General features: G+C 37.0%; 3 protein-coding genes across 3 annotated transcripts in view; 1 reads left to right on the top strand and 2 right to left on the bottom strand.

Annotated features, from left to right (window-relative positions):
• Window positions 1-16702, top strand: part of LOC149552355 (calcium-dependent protein kinase 28-like) — a 171586-nt gene that overhangs the window by 117943 nt on the left and 36941 nt on the right. The gene's annotated exons all lie outside the window — the stretch shown is intronic.
• LOC149552357 (uncharacterized) lies at window positions 11374-12361 on the bottom strand. Its single transcript, XM_089789542.1, has 2 exons — window positions 12095-12361; window positions 11374-11960 (listed from the first exon to the last, which is right to left on the bottom strand). Exon 2 carries the CDS (start codon window positions 11944-11946, stop codon window positions 11374-11376), a length of 573 nt encoding a protein of 190 aa, XP_089645668.1. The 5' UTR covers window positions 11947-11960; window positions 12095-12361.
• LOC149552356 (uncharacterized) lies at window positions 12361-16198 on the bottom strand. Its single transcript, XM_089789541.1, has 6 exons — window positions 15952-16198; window positions 13827-14481; window positions 13455-13687; window positions 13187-13339; window positions 12638-13038; window positions 12361-12500 (listed from the first exon to the last, which is right to left on the bottom strand). The coding sequence occupies exons 1-6, from the start codon at window positions 16196-16198 to the stop codon at window positions 12369-12371; spliced, it is 1821 nt and encodes a 606-aa protein (XP_089645667.1). The 3' UTR covers window positions 12361-12368.

The following is a 16702-nucleotide window of genomic DNA, read 5'->3' as shown; positions in this document are numbered from 1 at the left end:
TCTCCTAGGTGTAACCATCTGATCCAGGCAGTTTGGTGTCCCGTGACATAATTTCTTAGATATCCTTCTATCCACTTATTTACAATCTCAATTTGACCATTAGTTTGGGATGATAGTTGGTGCTAGGAGTGAGTGAAGTTCTTGCTAGTTTGAATAGTTCTTGCCAGAATTTACTGAGAAATTTGCTATTTCTGTCACTTACAATGTTTCGTGGTAGTCCATGGAGACGGAAGATTTCTTTAAAAAATATTTCTGCTATTTGAGGCGCCTTATACTCAGTTGAGATAGGGAAGAAATGTGCAAACTTTGTAAGCTTGTCTACTACTACATAGATGTTGTCCTTTCCTTGAACCTTGGGAAAACCTATTATGAAGTCCATGGATATACTTTCCCATTTTTGGTTTGGAATGGGTAATGGCTATAATAATCCTGCTGAGTGTGATTGTTTAGTCTTGTTTTGTTGACACGTTGTACACTCTTGTACATACTTTTGAACATCTTTCTTTAATCCTTTCCATGAGTATCTTTCCCTGATACATTTATATGTTTTGTAGTATCCGAGGTGTCCAACTAATGGATTGTCATGGTATTCCTTCATAACTTTTCCCTTCATCTTGGATTTTGGAGTCAAATAGATTCTTCCTTTGTAGAATATGATATCGTTTGAAATCTTGAAATCTTCACTAGGGCCCTTACCATCTAGTACTTCAATAGCCCATTGATCCTTAGCATAATCTGCTCTTATTTCATCTTTCCAATCTTCAGATATACAAGAGATAGTGCTGATGTGGGATCTTCTAGATAAGGCATCTGTGGCTCCATTATTTACACCTTTAACATACTCTATGTCAAAGTTGTAGGCTTGGACTCTGCTTACCCACTTTTGTTGTCTGTCATTCAGGTCTTTCTGATTTAAGAAGAATCGCAAGTTGTTATGATCTGTTTTGACTATGAATTTCTCACAAACTAAGTATTGCCTGAATTTTGTCAAAGCATGCATTATTGCTAACATTTCTTTATCATAAATGGAGTAATGTTTTTCGGCTCCTGTAAGTTTGTGACTTTCAAAGGCTATAGGGTGTTTTCTTTGCATTAGTACTGCCCCTATACCTTCTCCTGAAGCATCACATTGTAGCTTCGAAGGGTAGGGAGAAATTTGGTATGGCCAATACCGGGCACGAACTCATAGCAATTTTAAGTTGTTCGAAAGCTTCTTGTGCTTTTTCATTCCAAGAAAAAGCTCCTTTCTTGGTCAAATCTGTAAGAGGGGCTGCAATTTTAGAGAAACCTTTAACAAATCTTCGACAATGATTGCATAGTCCCACAAATCCCCTGAGTTGTGTAAGGCTTCTTGGTTTTGGCCATTCCTTGATAGCTTTGATTTTCTCCTCATCTACACTTACCCCTTCTTTATTGATTTTATGTCCTAAGTAAAGTATTTCTTGGAGTCCGAATTCACACTTTGAGATTTTAGCATATAAGGATTCTCTTTCTAAAATACTTAAGATTTCCTGGATGTGTATTAGATGCTCTTCCCAAGTCTTACTATAAATAAGGATGTCATCAAAGAATATGAGGAGGAACTTCCGTAGCTGCTGTCTAAAGATATGGTTCATACATGATTGGAAAGTTGCTGGTGCATTTGTGAGTCCGAAAGGAAGTACCAAGAATTCAAAATGTCCATAATGGCATCTAAATGCTGTTTTGGGTATATCTGCTTCTTTCATCCTGATTTGGTGGTATCCTGATCTCAGATCAATTTTTGAGAAATAACAAGCCCCATGAAGTTCATCCATTAGTTCATCGATCCTAGGGATGGGGTACCTATTTTTAATTGTCTTCTTGTTTAAGGCTCTATAATCGATGCACATTCTCATAGTTCCATTTTTCTTTTTAACTAATACTACTAATGATGCAAATGGGCTACTACTAGGTTGTATATGTCCCATGTCCAAGAGCTCTTTGATAGTTTTTTCTATTTCTTCCTTATATTTGTGGGGATGTCTATAAGGAGTAGTGATTACGGGTTGTGCTCCTTCCTCTAATTTGATGGAGTGTTCAAAACCTCTTTTGGGGGGAAGTCCAGGGGGAATATCTTCGAACACCTTTCTATATCTTTCAAGAATGGGCTGAATCTCTATATGGACTGTTTTTTTCTTTGTTGGGACTATTATCCAAAATCATACATTGAGCTATCATCTCCCCTTGGTCATGTTTTAAAATTCTCTCCATTTTATTACAAGATACAACCCTTGCTGCTCCATCAGGCATCCCTCTCAACGTTATGTCTTTTCCTTCGTGTTTGAAACGTATCTCCAGATTGGGACCATCCATGATGAAACGTCCTAGGGAATTAATCCATGGCATCCCTAGGATGATATCATTTTTGAATGTTGGCGACATAAAAGTTCCTTTTAATGACATGTCCTTTAGTAGTGATCTCCACTTGTGTGACCATCTTTTTACAGCAGTCTATTGTGCCATTTGCTAACTTGACTTTAAAACCTTCAAAGTCTTGAGTTTCCAGCCTTCTTTTTGCCACTAAGTGTTTGCTAATAAAGTCATGAGAGGCTCCGGTATCCACTAGTGCAATTACTCTCTGTCCTTTAAGTACTCCTTTAATGCGAAAGGGTCTATTTTCAGCTTGCGATATGACTGCTAATGTCCCTTGTTTGGGTTCTTCCATCCTTGCTCTTTTTCTTGTTTCTTTGATTTGGTTTACTTGTCCTCTTTTGCATCGGTGCCCCCTTCCTCAAGGTTCCCTGCATTTAAAACATTGATATTTTTTGCATTAATTCTTCCCTTTGGGGGCATTTGTGCCCAGTACTCCATGGCTTGTTACACAAGTAACATGGCTTGTCTTGGCTATCCCTTCTGGTGTTCTCACTCCGAGAAGAAGTTTTGGGAGGGAAAGTTCGAGTTCTTTCTTTATTGTTAGATTCAACCATTTTTGCTTTTCTTATTGCTTCTTCTAGACTTTGTGGTTCGTGGGGTTTTACCATAGTTCTTGTAGATTCTTTAAGACCTTCTACAAACATACGAGTGAGCCTCTTTGGGATAGATTTGGAATCATGACAAAAATTTCTTGAAATTGTTTAACATAATCAGGTAAACTCCCTATTTGCTTAAGGTGTGTTAGCACTTGAAAATACCATTCAGTATCCTTCTCATCAAATTGATTTATGAGTTTTTGGGAGAATTCCTCATAAGATTTAACATCTTTTTGCCCTAAAGAGATGCGCCCTTGGGTCCACCAATCATGTGCTGCTCCCTCTAAAAGGATTATGGCAAATTGGAGGGCTTCTTCTTTTGTCATCTGATTTAGGATGAAATAGGTATTTAGTTTTTCTAACCATTGATGGGCTGAAATCTCTCAAGATCCGTTAAAAGTTGGAATTGCAACCTTGCTCACCTTTCGTCTAAGTTCCTCATTCACATAACCCCTAGGTATTTCTCTCCTTTTGTCGGCACAAAATTCTGTAAAAGAGACTACCTCTCTAATATGAGGTTCTAAGGCTGCATAAGCTCTTGCGATCTCTTCCATGCTAGATAAGGGTTGTTCTACCCCTTCCGCCTCTCTTAGGTTGGCCCTTCTAGGCAAAAATGTAGGTTGGGGAAGACTAGAATTCGAAGTTATATTATTATTTTCAGAATGGATTGAACTAGTTTCTCTTCCACCATTTGGTTGCCCCCTTATATTATTAATGGAGTTTCCCATATTCTGTAAGGCTTGTAGGAGAGCCTGATTTGATTTTTCCATTTGGTTTAAAATAGTTTGATTGGTTTGATTTGTTTGCTCCATATATGATCTGACTTCATTTGCTAGGTCATTCATTGTGGTTTTTGTTCTTCTCTCGTAAGTGTGCATAGGCGTTTATTCACAGGATGGCAAGATTAAGGCTCTGATACCACTGTAATTTCCCAACTGTTGTAGAATTTCAAAAACCTATAAATATTTGTCAATAAACAATAAAAGAAGATTGGAAAGATTTAAAAAAATAGAAAATTTGCTATAATATTAAATCTATATCTATATATTGCCTTAAGTTATGTCCTACCCAACTACCCTTCCCTAATCCTTCATAAGAGTCCTTCCTCAAATTACCTAACCTTGTGGTGAGAATTGCGTCTCGACTAGGTGATTTTCATAGGAAAGGGCATCATCCTTAGGCCTCTTGGGATCTCTGCTAATTCTCTACTTGGTAGAGATCCCACCTCTGACCAAGTCTCTGACATATGCATATGTTTAACCACTACAATATATATATTGCCTCTAAGAGATTTTCTATGAATCTCTTTCTGGGATCTTAATCCCGACATTCATTTATGAATACCCTCTGATCTTAGAGTCCTTTTTTCAAGGAAACTCAACATTCCTAAAGAATGTTCTCTGATTCTCAGGTTGAGAGTTTTATATTCATAACATGAATACCCTTAACCTTTCCTGTGGAGAATTAATATATTCTCACTGAATTAATCATCCATTATATGTAAATGTGTACCTCTGAGGTTTGAATATCTAATGTGTTGGTTGGATATTATCTTTGAATGGTAATTTGATTTGTATGTCTTATACCTTGGTTCTTTCCTGGCTTTAATGAGTATTGGCGAGTATGAAAACCGCTCAATCTTCTTTGCTTCAATCCTTCGAACTCTCTTCACCACTGACCTGTCACAGAAAGGTGTTCAACTTCTGTCTTGCTAAGGTTATGCTCCCAGTTTCATTCCTTGCTACCTTCAGATTGCGTTCACGTCTTTCCTGGTACAAATATGACTGTAGTCGACTTGCTGTGCGGATATGACTCTACAGATATGACGGTGCAGGAGCGGATGTGTTCACGTCTTAATTTGGTAGTGTGTAGATCCGCAACTTGCTTCCTTCGCAACAATAAGATTTCCCCGAGTCTGGTTCTTTGCGTATGATCTTTTGCTGGTGTGGATGTCGTTCAGATTTTGTGCTTTATATCTCACGGCTTCCTGATTGATCTCTGCCTTCATATGCTTGGACAATTCAATAAATATATGCTCCCACCTTTAGGTCACGCCGTTTGGGAAGTGACAGTTTGTATTTCAATGGCTAATGAGATCCTGTTATAATATATTGTTTTAATAGACTATGATTTTAGGAATTCCTTCTATGTCACGATTTTTCTTTTTGGAAATCCTTTTATTTATTAAGATTTTAATTTATATAAATAATTATAATTAAAATAAAAAAATAAAACTAAAAAAAAATCATGCTTTTCTTTTCCTTTTATTAATAATGTTCATTTATGTACATATTTCTTATGAAAATGTAATTTGTTGGGTTTATTACATAAAGCTATGTTTTGCCAAGGTAAGTTCTTAATACCAAGACCGTCATTCTTAATAGATCTACAAATATTCTCCCATTTTATTAGAGCAAATTTCTTATTTTCCGAAGAGCCTTGCCAAAAAAGGTTCCTAATCTTGGCCTTTAATAAACTTTTGCTGGCTGAATTGAGGGGTAGATCAGACATTTTGTAAGTAGGGATAGCCGTAAGGAGATATTTGATCATTGTTATTTTGCCTATGTTGGACAACCATCTTCCTTTCCAGCCCTCCACTTTTTGATGAATTTTGGTCAAGATATCCTCCCAAAGCTTGTTGCTCCTAGTGCTTTTATCTAAAGGGATCCCTAGATATTTATACGGAAGACTTCCTGATTTGCAACCAAGATATGGCATATTTCTTCCTCGACTTCTTCTTTAGTATTCATAAAGATCTCTGATTTATCAGCGTTTACCTTTTGACTTGAAGCTTCCATATAATTATTTAAGATGTTTTTAAATTGCACTGCTTCCCCTCTAGTACTTTTGCCTGGAAGAATAGTGTCATTCCCAAATTTCTAGTGGGTAATATTTTGGGTATGTTCGGCTACCTAAACACCAATAATCTTTCCTTCATTATGATCTTTCTGTATAGATCATCCTAAACCTTCTGCCATAACGACGAAAATAAATGGCAACAACGGGTCCCCTTGATGAATGTCGTTTGACATATTAAAGAAACCTTCCGGCCTATCGTTAACAATAATGGAAAGCTTAGGAGAGGAGATACAAAAAAAAAAAAAAAGATTTATCCAACTTTGGAAAAATACAAAGGCCTTTAAGCATTTACATAAAAATCTCTAATTAACTTTATTATAAGCTTTCTGTATATCTAGCTTGATCAATATACATTGGTCTTTATTAGATTGGGTAGAGTGAATGATCTCTTGAGCAATAATAATCCCTTCTAGGATGGATCCATTTGGAACAAAGTGTGTCTGCTCTTCTGAGATAATCTTTGGAAGAAGGATTTTTAATCTATTAGCAAGAATTTTTGAAAAAAGCTTATGAACTGTATTGCAAAGGGAGATTGGCCTAAAGTCTCCTATTGTTTCGTAGTTGTTGGTTTTGGGCAATAAGAGTTACAAAAGTGTTATGAACTCAGCTAAGAGTAAACCTGCATTCCTAGTTGCTTTGATGACCTCATGGAGATCTGTTTGATAATAAACTATTATTATATATATTATCAATAGATTATATTTTAAAATTTAGTAACTAGTTATTTATTATTATATTATTAATTGACGTTGTTATATATTAATCTATCCTTTTTATCTTATATTTATTATTTCCTTTTTTACTGGTAAAGTATATGTGTTCAATTAATAATAAAGTATCAGATTTATAATGAGACATTCCAACCAGGGGAAGAACAAGCCCAAAATGAACAATTACGGCCCAAAAAAACCAACACCTCCAAAATGTACAACCAAGATATAACCCCCACCTAAAACCAAAAACCATCAAAGCTAGTAAAAGGTACAGGCATCTAGACATGTTGATATTATATGTTTAATTTCTTTTTATAATAGTAATTTATTAAACTGTTTTATAAATAAACAATGTTATTATTCCACCACCTTTTTAATTCCCATTTTTAGGCTTCAGACATGTATACGTTTATGATTTTTATAGTTTTTTGTCATGGACATACCCAAATGTACCTAGTGCCCATTTTTTTGCCATACTGACATTTTTTTCCTGGAAAAAAAGGATAAAAATTTATTCATAATAAAGCAAGAAGTACACCAAATCAAAATGATACTTATTTTCCTCCATATTAATCTTTCCCAAAGTCTCTGACCCGGTCCCAACATCTCATCCTTAAAGATTCTCAGAGGCCCAAGTAGCCAAGCAACCTGCACTTTGTTCCACTCCCTAGGAATATGACAAAAAGAAACATAATCCAAAAAGCTACAAAGATCCAAAATCTGATTAGCCATTAAATCTAGCTGCCAACTAACTCCATCCAGCCTTCGCTCAATCAACAAATCCATGATAATTTGGGAATTAGACACATCATTGTTAAATTTTTAAAACTCCCATAGGAGGATTAAACTGTTTCTCTTCTTGATGAACCTTTTGTTTGCCTTGCTGTGGCTTTTTGCTAGTCTTGAAGATCCCACGGCACTTTCTCCTAAATTCGAATTTTTAATAACATCATGATCACAAGGATCAACCTCCATAGATTTGTTACAAGGATCATGATCCCAAATTCTACTAACCTATGTTAAATCGAGTTTTTAGTATGGGGGATAGCAAAACTTAAATTAAATAGGGAAATTTCAAATTTCAAATAAATTCATATGATATAGTAGGGCAATGAATTTTCTTATCCTTGAAATATGTGAAGATAAATATTATAAATGTGACTTGCTTTATGGTTGTAGTCGCCATAAATGACTGGCTGTCCTCGAGATTGTAGGGGTGCAACTTGGCCATCCCTAGCCATTCAAGGGACAGTCAATGGTTTCTGGAATGAGAGTTGAGCGTTTATGAGTTACTACTACTGAAAGAAAAGATGAGAAGTACACTCGTTATAATAATAAAGAGCATAGATTGAAGGACCATGGAAGCCCCTCTTACACAAGTTCTTCCAAGTGAGACACTTATCTTGAGCTAATAACCATAATAAAAAACTACTTTTTGGCCAAGAAAGTTTATTCCAAACCTGCTTCCACCAAGGCATATCAGCCTGATCATGAAGCTTCCTATCCAACTCTGAATAGCTCGAGGCAACAAAGAACTTGCCTTTGGGATAAGGACCCCAGGCTAGAGTATCTTTCCCCTTACGAGAACTGCTTAACCTGCTACCTAGGATCTTGGCAAGTTTCTGCCAATCTTCCACATTACCCTGCCTTGGCCACTTCTGAGTCTTCTAGCAAGCCACCTTCAACTAACCCATAATCTAAATAGTCTTAAAATCTTCAGCCTTTTTTCAGCTAGCATCAGACAAAATATTACAGAGTTAGAACATGAGCAAACTCGTAAACAATAGGGGGATGACTATCCCAGGAAACAACCAAAAAGGAGCATCAAAGCCCTTATTACAAGTCCAAAATTCACCTTCCTTGATAAGCTTTGCACCTTGCTTGAGTGCATTCCAAATCATAGAACCCTTTCTAGCTAGGCTGTATCTAGGCTCATCTGAGTGAGTTGCCCCACGAAGATTTTTGTGAGTCAATATTCTAGCCCAGTCTTGATCTTGACACATATACCACTGTCAATATAGCTTAGTAGCTAACACCTGACCAATCATACTAGTCAGTTAGAGACCAATACCACCCTCCTCCTTCAGCCTACAAATAGAATCCCACATTACTAGGCTCCACTTTTAGGAAGAAAATTACTAGATCATAAAAATTGGTGAGAAAGGTCATCCAACTCCCTGATGGCAACCTGCACAAAACATCTTTAAATAGGCAAAGTCTGAACCACAAACTTTAGAGGTCACTGCAGATGAAAGCCATCCACAAGTTCAATTGCTGACTTTCCTGCAAAACTTGTAATCCCTTGCCAAAACTCCTTTTTTGAGATCCAAGAGCAACGAGAGTCTTAAGATACTCGAAGGGAAGAGTTCCTATTTGAAATCTAAGAATCCGAGGAATCTTGTTCTAGATAAGCTTAGGGGTATTAATTGAAAAGATAGAGGAGTTATCATCATTAATTTTTTGCCTTGACGTAACAAGATAAGTGCTCAAAGCTTCATTAATTCGAGCCTTACCCATCAAGACAATACTAAGATGTGAATGAGGAGGCATTAAATTACTGCAGTTCCATCCCTGAATCAAACTCTTACTTGAAACTTAATAAATCTGCCTAGCCCTTTAGCCATCATAATAAACAGCTAGGAGAAAGAGCGTGCCGCACCCCCCTCCCCCCCCTAACTTTGATGACACCCTATTAACAAGAACTAAAAAGGCTAATATTTAACACGTCTTAAGATCTAGTTAACCCAATCACGCCCAAAACATAAAGCTAGAACTTTTTACAAAATACACCACTTGATCCTATCATAAGCTCTATCCACATTCATTTTCATGGACATTGCCTTCTCTCTAGAATTCACCATCAAATGAATAGCCTCTATAGCAATCACAATCATGTGAAGAATGCACTTATCCCGAAAAAGCCTCCCTTCTCTTCGAAAATTGGAGCATTGAGGTACACCTTGAGCGTTTCAACTTTCAACAATTAATTTAGTGATTGTTTTGTATGCTACACTACAAAGCAATAGGTTTAAACTATGTCACGGGATTTGCCGAATTTCATCTGTGAAGCTCGAATTTCAGCGAATTTTTACCCTTTCCAAACTTCATCCAAATTTTATGATATTTAATATAATATGGTTATTTATAATAAGATTATTTTATTTTAAAATAATATTAATATATTTAGTTTAATAATTAATTATTTAGCAATGTCAAACTATTTTGACAATTTTGTCGATATATTACTTATATTTAAAAATAGATAAATATATGTAAGTTTAGTTTAATGTCAATTTTTTTCCAAATTTTTGACCTTGTCGAATTTCATCAAATTTTATGATCGACGAGCTCGAATTGAAATTCAAACCTTGTGACTTAGGGTTTAAATTGCTCTAGACTCTCCGTGTCTTCTTTCTTAGGAATAAGAGACAAAAAAGTGGAATTGAAGGATTTTACAATTCCGTGAGATCCTTGGACCACATCTAGAAGATCAAATTTAATAATCTCTCAGAATTCTTGATAACTTTCAACAGGAAAGCCATCAAAACTTGAGGCTTTACCTTTTTCCATGCGAAACACTACTTCCTCCAATTTTTGCATTGAGATTTGCCAAATGAGAGCTTTGTTTAAACTAATGAGGGGATACAATCCAAAACTAACCTTTCTTCTTCTTTCACTAGGGGGGAACCTTCAGTGAATAAAGTAGAGAAATATCGAGAGACCTCTTTAGAAATCTCCCTTAATCATGACAATTGGACACCTTCTCAGGATATACAAGGGAAATGAGATTATCAATACTTCTAGCCTTGATAGAATTATGAAAAAAGTAGTGTTCTTGCCCCTGTCTTGAAGCCAATCAATATGAGACTCATTTCCTAAAAAATCCTCTCTTTTTACCATTCCTCTCTTTAACAACTATGGCCTCTTCTCTACTCAAATCCATGGTCATTCTTATTACAAGATTCAACAATTGGTAGATTAATGGATTTCCGAATGATTGATTGATTAATAGAGGAACAAATGTGTTCCTTATAAAGAATTACAAGGATGTTTCCAAAAGAAACAATGTAGATTGAAGAAGAAATTAGAAACAAAATTGAAGATAGGATAGGAAACATTCCTATCTAGACTGAAGACAAAAGAGACAAGATAGGAAACATTCCTATCTAGACTGAAAGACGGACTACAGACAAGTAGTTGACCATTATAGAAAGTATTTAACTAAGGATATTTTAATACCCTCCCTTAATGGTCAACATACGGATGTCAGAACATTCTGAGATAATTGAGACCCTCCCTGGATCTATAGAATGCTGAAACCAAAGAAACGTGAATTGGAATCGGATCGGAATCGGCAAGGTCGAATCGAATCGTGAATCGGCAATGAATCGGCAATGAATCGGCGATGAATCGGCAAATTTGAAAAAACCCGTTAAATTTAAAGATTTTAACAATTTAAAACTTATTTCATGCACCCTTTATTGAATATAACTTAAGCACACTATAACATCATCAAATAGAAGTTAAAACTTAACATACATAAACATGAAACATAAAATCCATCACATACGTAACTATGTTATCTAAGATTCTAAAATGTAAATTGTAGGCTAGCTGAAGTAAATAGAAATCAAATGATCATAATGATTTAAATCATAGAATGTATGTAAGATGATCCATAAGACATCAAATCATAAATTTATGTAAGAATCTAAGATGAAGATCCATGAAAGTTTGAAACTTTGAAACATATGTCTATCAATGATTCAGTATCAATATCTGTAAACAAAATATAAAAACAAGGCTCCAGCTCAAGCCTCAGGCTCATAGTCATCATCATCCTCAACATCATCCTCAAGCTCGGCTACAGCCTCAGTCTCAGCCTCAGCCTCTGAGTATCCAGTCTGCCTAGTAGCAAGGCGTCTAATGTAGGTCCTAGAGGACTGTCGAGCCATATCTCCCGCATATAAGATGGGCTCACGAATGTCGCTAGGGCCTGTGTCTGTGCGTGCACGTGTGCGTCTACCAATGCCTGAAGAACGTGCTCTAGCTGCCTCAGCCTCTATATCCACCTGGTCAATCCACGCACGGTCTTCCTCAGTGAAGACTAGATCTACAACCTCTGTGAGCCACTCTGATTCTGGATCAATCTCCTCCAGAATGATCGGAGAGGAGTCAGTGCCCAAAATCTGTCTGATCCTAAGACGGAGGTTGTAATGAACGAAGACAAGATCATTCAACCTCTGCACTGTCAACCTGTTTCTCCTCTTCGAGTGGATGTGCTCGAACATGGACCAACTGCGCTCACATCCAGAAGCGCTGCTTGGCTGACTCAGAATACGAATGGCAATTTTTTGAAGTTTTGGGGTTGTGGCCCCAAACATTTGCCACCATCTATCTGAAATAAGGGAAAATAAAAATAATTAGTCTCATTTACAAATTACAAATTACAAGTTAACTCTAAAATTACATAATCAACTTTAAGTTTAGAATCTAGATTCATGAACATTGAATATATTATTTAATTTTTACCTGGCTGTATTGTTTCCCAAGCATCTATGGCTACCCTGCTAGAGAAAAGTGGCCCTTCTTTATTATTGAACTTATCAAGCTCAATAATTGCAGCACTGCTATCCTCATCAGTACTCAACCTCTGGATCACTGTATATAATCCGGTGAGAACCTCCTCATCCGCCTTGAAGTCAGGACGGAAACGAAATGCCGAATTCAAAAAGTAAGCTGCTGCATGGATGGGTCTGTGGAGCTGATTCTGCCATCTCCTATCAATGATGTCCCAAATAGGGGTTTACTTCTCCTGCACTCCTGCATACTGAGCTCTAATGGCCTCCTTGGCCCTATCCATGCCCTCATATATGTAGCCCATAGAGGGCTTCTCCCCATCAGCAGTTCGTAGGAGAGATACAAGAGGCTCAGTGGCCTACATATAAAGTAAAACAAAAATTTGAGTCAAAACTTAAACATAGAATAATTCAATAATATAAGGTAAAACTAAATCATTAAACAATTAGCATAGTAAACTGTAAAATATTAAATGTTAAATTGCAATAAAATTACCTTAAGTATTTCTCTAGCAGGTTTCCAAAAACCATCATCATCAAATATGCAATCCACCACATCTATCCCTGCAGTGGTCGTAGCATAGGAAGATGAAATCCACTCTCGCCCAACAAACATGCTCCTCAAATCATCCCTTGATGTCAACAAGGACTGCAAGGTGATGAAATTCGAGGCAAACCTCGTGATCCCTGGACGAGCTAACTCTTTGTCTCCTGTGTACTTCCTCATTGTGCTAAGGACAAATGAATGATTATAAATAAACTTACATATGTTTTTTGCCCTTTCCACACATGACTTGACCCACTCAAGTTTGCCAATTTCCTCCAACATGAGGTCAAGGCAGTGTGCTGCACAAGGGGACCAAAATATGGTGGGGTGCCTCTCCATCAAAAGTTTGCCTACAACAATTTTAAGATAATTAGAAATTCAAATTTCAAACATGTTAGAACTTAGAACTTAGGAAACTTAGAAATTCTAAGTTAGAATTAGAAAAAGTTCAAAATTCAAATAAATTTATTTTCAAAACTTAAAAAGTTAAAAGTTTACCTGCAGCAACATAACTTGCTGCATTATCCGTCACCACTTGCACCACATGTTGTTCCCCCACCTCTACTATAACTTCCTCAATAACCTCACATAAGTATGTGGCGTTTTTTACATGAGCAGAAGCATCAATGGATTTGAGGAACATGGTATATCCTACAAGTAACAAAACAACGAATTATAATTACTATTAGCAATCAACAAATCAAAATTTGAAATAGTCAATCACGATTCAAAATTATGTATGTAGGAAAGTAGAATGATCAATCACCTCCACAAGATACAAGAAAATTGAGGAGTGTTCTTCCCCTCCTATCTGTCCAACCATCAGTCATGATGGTGCAACCCTTTTCGATCCACTCCTTTCGGTTGTCCTCAAGCTCATGCCTCATATCCTCAACCATTTCCTCCAGGAGGTATCCACTCAACTCAGCCTCAGTTGGGGCTTTAAACCCCGGACCACAAATGGCAACTGCATCTATCATGTTCTGCCAATAAGGAGTCCTGTCACAAATAGATAATGATATTGATTAGAAATTTAGATGTCAAAAACTAAAATCATAAAACAAGTAGATATAATTAAAGTTTTACTTTTACTTTTAACTTTAACTTTGAAGATAACAAAGAAAAAAGAATCAATTACCTGGCTGCAATAAATGGAATGTTGCAAAAGTACCAGAATTTGCAAATCTCTTTTCTGGCAGCATCATGAATCTCCTTGTTCAAACCCATGCCCTCAAGCGTGGGTTGGGAGCCAGGAGTAGTGCGGGGCACAAAGTAACTATCCATTCTGCTTTTCCGCACTCTAGGCCGCAATAGGTTGGTGTTGGACTCTGTCTCAGTATGAGACCGACTACCACTAACACTCACATGAGCACTAGCACTAGGATGAAAAGGAGGCCTAGAAGAACCCTCCCCAACACAACTTACGGATGCGGAAGCTGATGCAGATGCACTTGCAGATGTAGATGCGGTTGCGGATGTGGGAGCACGGGAGCCAATACCTCTTAACCCTTCAAGTTGCATTTTCTTAGTCAACTTGTCTTGTTCAATTTTTTCTAATGCCACTAAACAAGAGCGTTTTGCCTCAGCGGTTTGTTGAGTGCAAACTGTGACATCATGGCCAGGTATGCCAGCAATGTGGTATTTCAATCTATAGATACCTCCCGAATTTATTTTTTCTTTGCAAAATATACATTTTGTTTGATATTTGGTTCTCCCAGGAAACTCTTCATTATATTTCCAGCATTCATCTTTTTTACGCATTGTGGAAATTGGAAAATGAAAGCAAAGGGCTGCTGCAATAAAAAAATTCATGTAAAAAATCAAAGTTTGCAACTAATAAACAAAAACTACAAAACAACAAACCCTAGTTTACAATTTAGTAAAACTAAAAATAAAAAACATTCAAGATTTGCAAATGAACACTAAAAAAATTTAACAAAAAATGCATACTACACTAACATGCAAAAAAAAAACCAACACTTACCTCTTGCAAATGAGTTGAGGAGTGTTGATATTGACTCCTTAATGCTCCCAATGCAATTTATGGCCTCCCCAAATGGACTTCTGATCTCTTTGGTGCTCTTCCTTCTTGCCGGTTGGAAACCTATGGATTCTCTTTTCTCTTCTTCTCTCTCACTCTTCCTCTCTTCTACTCATACTAAGCAAATAGAAGGCTCTTTAGGGTTATAACAAAGAGGAAAGTCAACTTAGAAAGCAAATAAAACATGTGTTTTTTTTAAAAAATTGAACTTTCTATCCTTGCTGCCGCGGCCGATTTCTGGCGATACCCGATGGCGATTTTGGCGATTTTTTCCATGAATTGCCGATTTTGGCGATTCAGGCGATTCATGCGAAAAAATCGCCACCAGCGATTTCCGATTCCAAAAAAATCGGGAGCCATGAATCTTATCGCGATTTCGGCAATTTCATGGCGATTTTTGGAACTATGGCTGAAACCAAGAAGCTTTGCCAGAAGAGTTTTATGACTCAAAACAGATTGCAATTACAAAACTTCGTTTTTGTGGAAAAAATGGTAAAACCCAAAATCTCATGCAACCTTGCGTATTACAGACAACATGAAATGATTTTTAAGGAGAAAATCAACAAACCCCCCAAAAAATAGAAACAGATTCAGAAGGCGAAAAATGTAGCTTCGCCTTGATCAAGAAGCTCGACAACTTGTGCTGTTGGTTGGGAAGCATTTTTCCTTGCTTGGACAGCCAAACTTTTCTGGTACTCGAACTTCATATGGCCAAACATGTGACAGTAATTACACTATACATTTTGCTTCGTAGAGCCATCTAGGGATTGAGCAGAAGGTTGATGCTGGAAAGGTTGAGAAGACTGATGGTTGTTGATGTTCTGTTGAAAGGATTTTGTAGCAAATGCCTACTCTGAGGAGGCTGTAGAAGCACTGCTACCAAACTATTGTTTCCAACGATCATGCTGCAGAAGTTTGGTGCATAATTCTGGAAACTTCAGATCAACATTAGTTGACGTAATGTTGAGTGTTTTTATGAAGTTCTCATAGGACGATGGTAGACTTTTCAAAGTGATGACTACCATATCCTTTTCCCCCATTTTCCGACCAATAGCTTCGAGCTGATTGTGGATGTCCTTAATCTTTGTCAAATGCTCTTGCAAGGACATACGTTCATCCATCATAATGGAGAATAGCTGATTCTTTAGAAAGAATGCCAGACTCTTGTTAGATGTTTCATGCAGCTCCTTCAGATATTTCTAGATTTCTGCAGTTGACTTACCAGAAGGAATCTGCGATAGCTTATCATCAATAATAGAGAGCTTAAGAAGCATAACAGCCTCTCGATTGCAATCATCAAACTTGTCCTGTTCTACTTGGTCGGAGGTCGGACGAGTCTTTGTGCCTAGAACAAGCTCATCCAAACGACGATACTTGAAGATGGTTAACATGTGCTGCTTCCAGTGGTTATAATTGTGGCCATTGAATCGTAGACTGCCCTCCAACATTAGATTAGTCAAAGATGCCATTTCGAAGAATTCAGGTACAAACTTCAAGACTGAAATTCAACAGGCACAGATTTCAAGGCAAATACCTAGCGGACCCAGAAAAAATCGACAGGTACCTAGAGGAACTGATACAAAACCCAAAAAGAATTTGAAGTTGGATTTCAAATCCGTAGGCTCAAAAATCGAGGCACAGAAAACAAGGCACCTACAAAAATCTAATGAAGCTCCAATTTGAGATCTCGAAAAACCCACCAAGAATATGTGATCGAAAAAATTTTCTGACCCCAAAAATTAGGGTTTCGAGCAAAAGAATAGGTCGGTGGCCATGGAGGTCAAAAACAACAGAAAAGATGTTAATTTTTTGGAAAAAATGACAGATTTGTTTCCTAGAGCACGACTTCAGGCTAAGACGGTGCTAAAAAACAAAGTTAGACCTCCAAACGGTGGCAGATGTGGCAGGAGTAGGTGTTTTTTTTTGTAAAACGCAGAGCTATGAGTTGGAAGGAAGCTGCGAGTTCAAAGACC

This window comes from Cupressus sempervirens, chromosome 6 (assembly GCF_028749045.1).
Source record: "Cupressus sempervirens isolate cs-2001-9-10 chromosome 6, ASM2874904v1, whole genome shotgun sequence".
NCBI classification, from domain to species: domain Eukaryota; kingdom Viridiplantae; phylum Streptophyta; class Pinopsida; order Cupressales; family Cupressaceae; genus Cupressus; species Cupressus sempervirens.
This window is presented reverse-complemented; position numbering and strand designations above follow the sequence as displayed.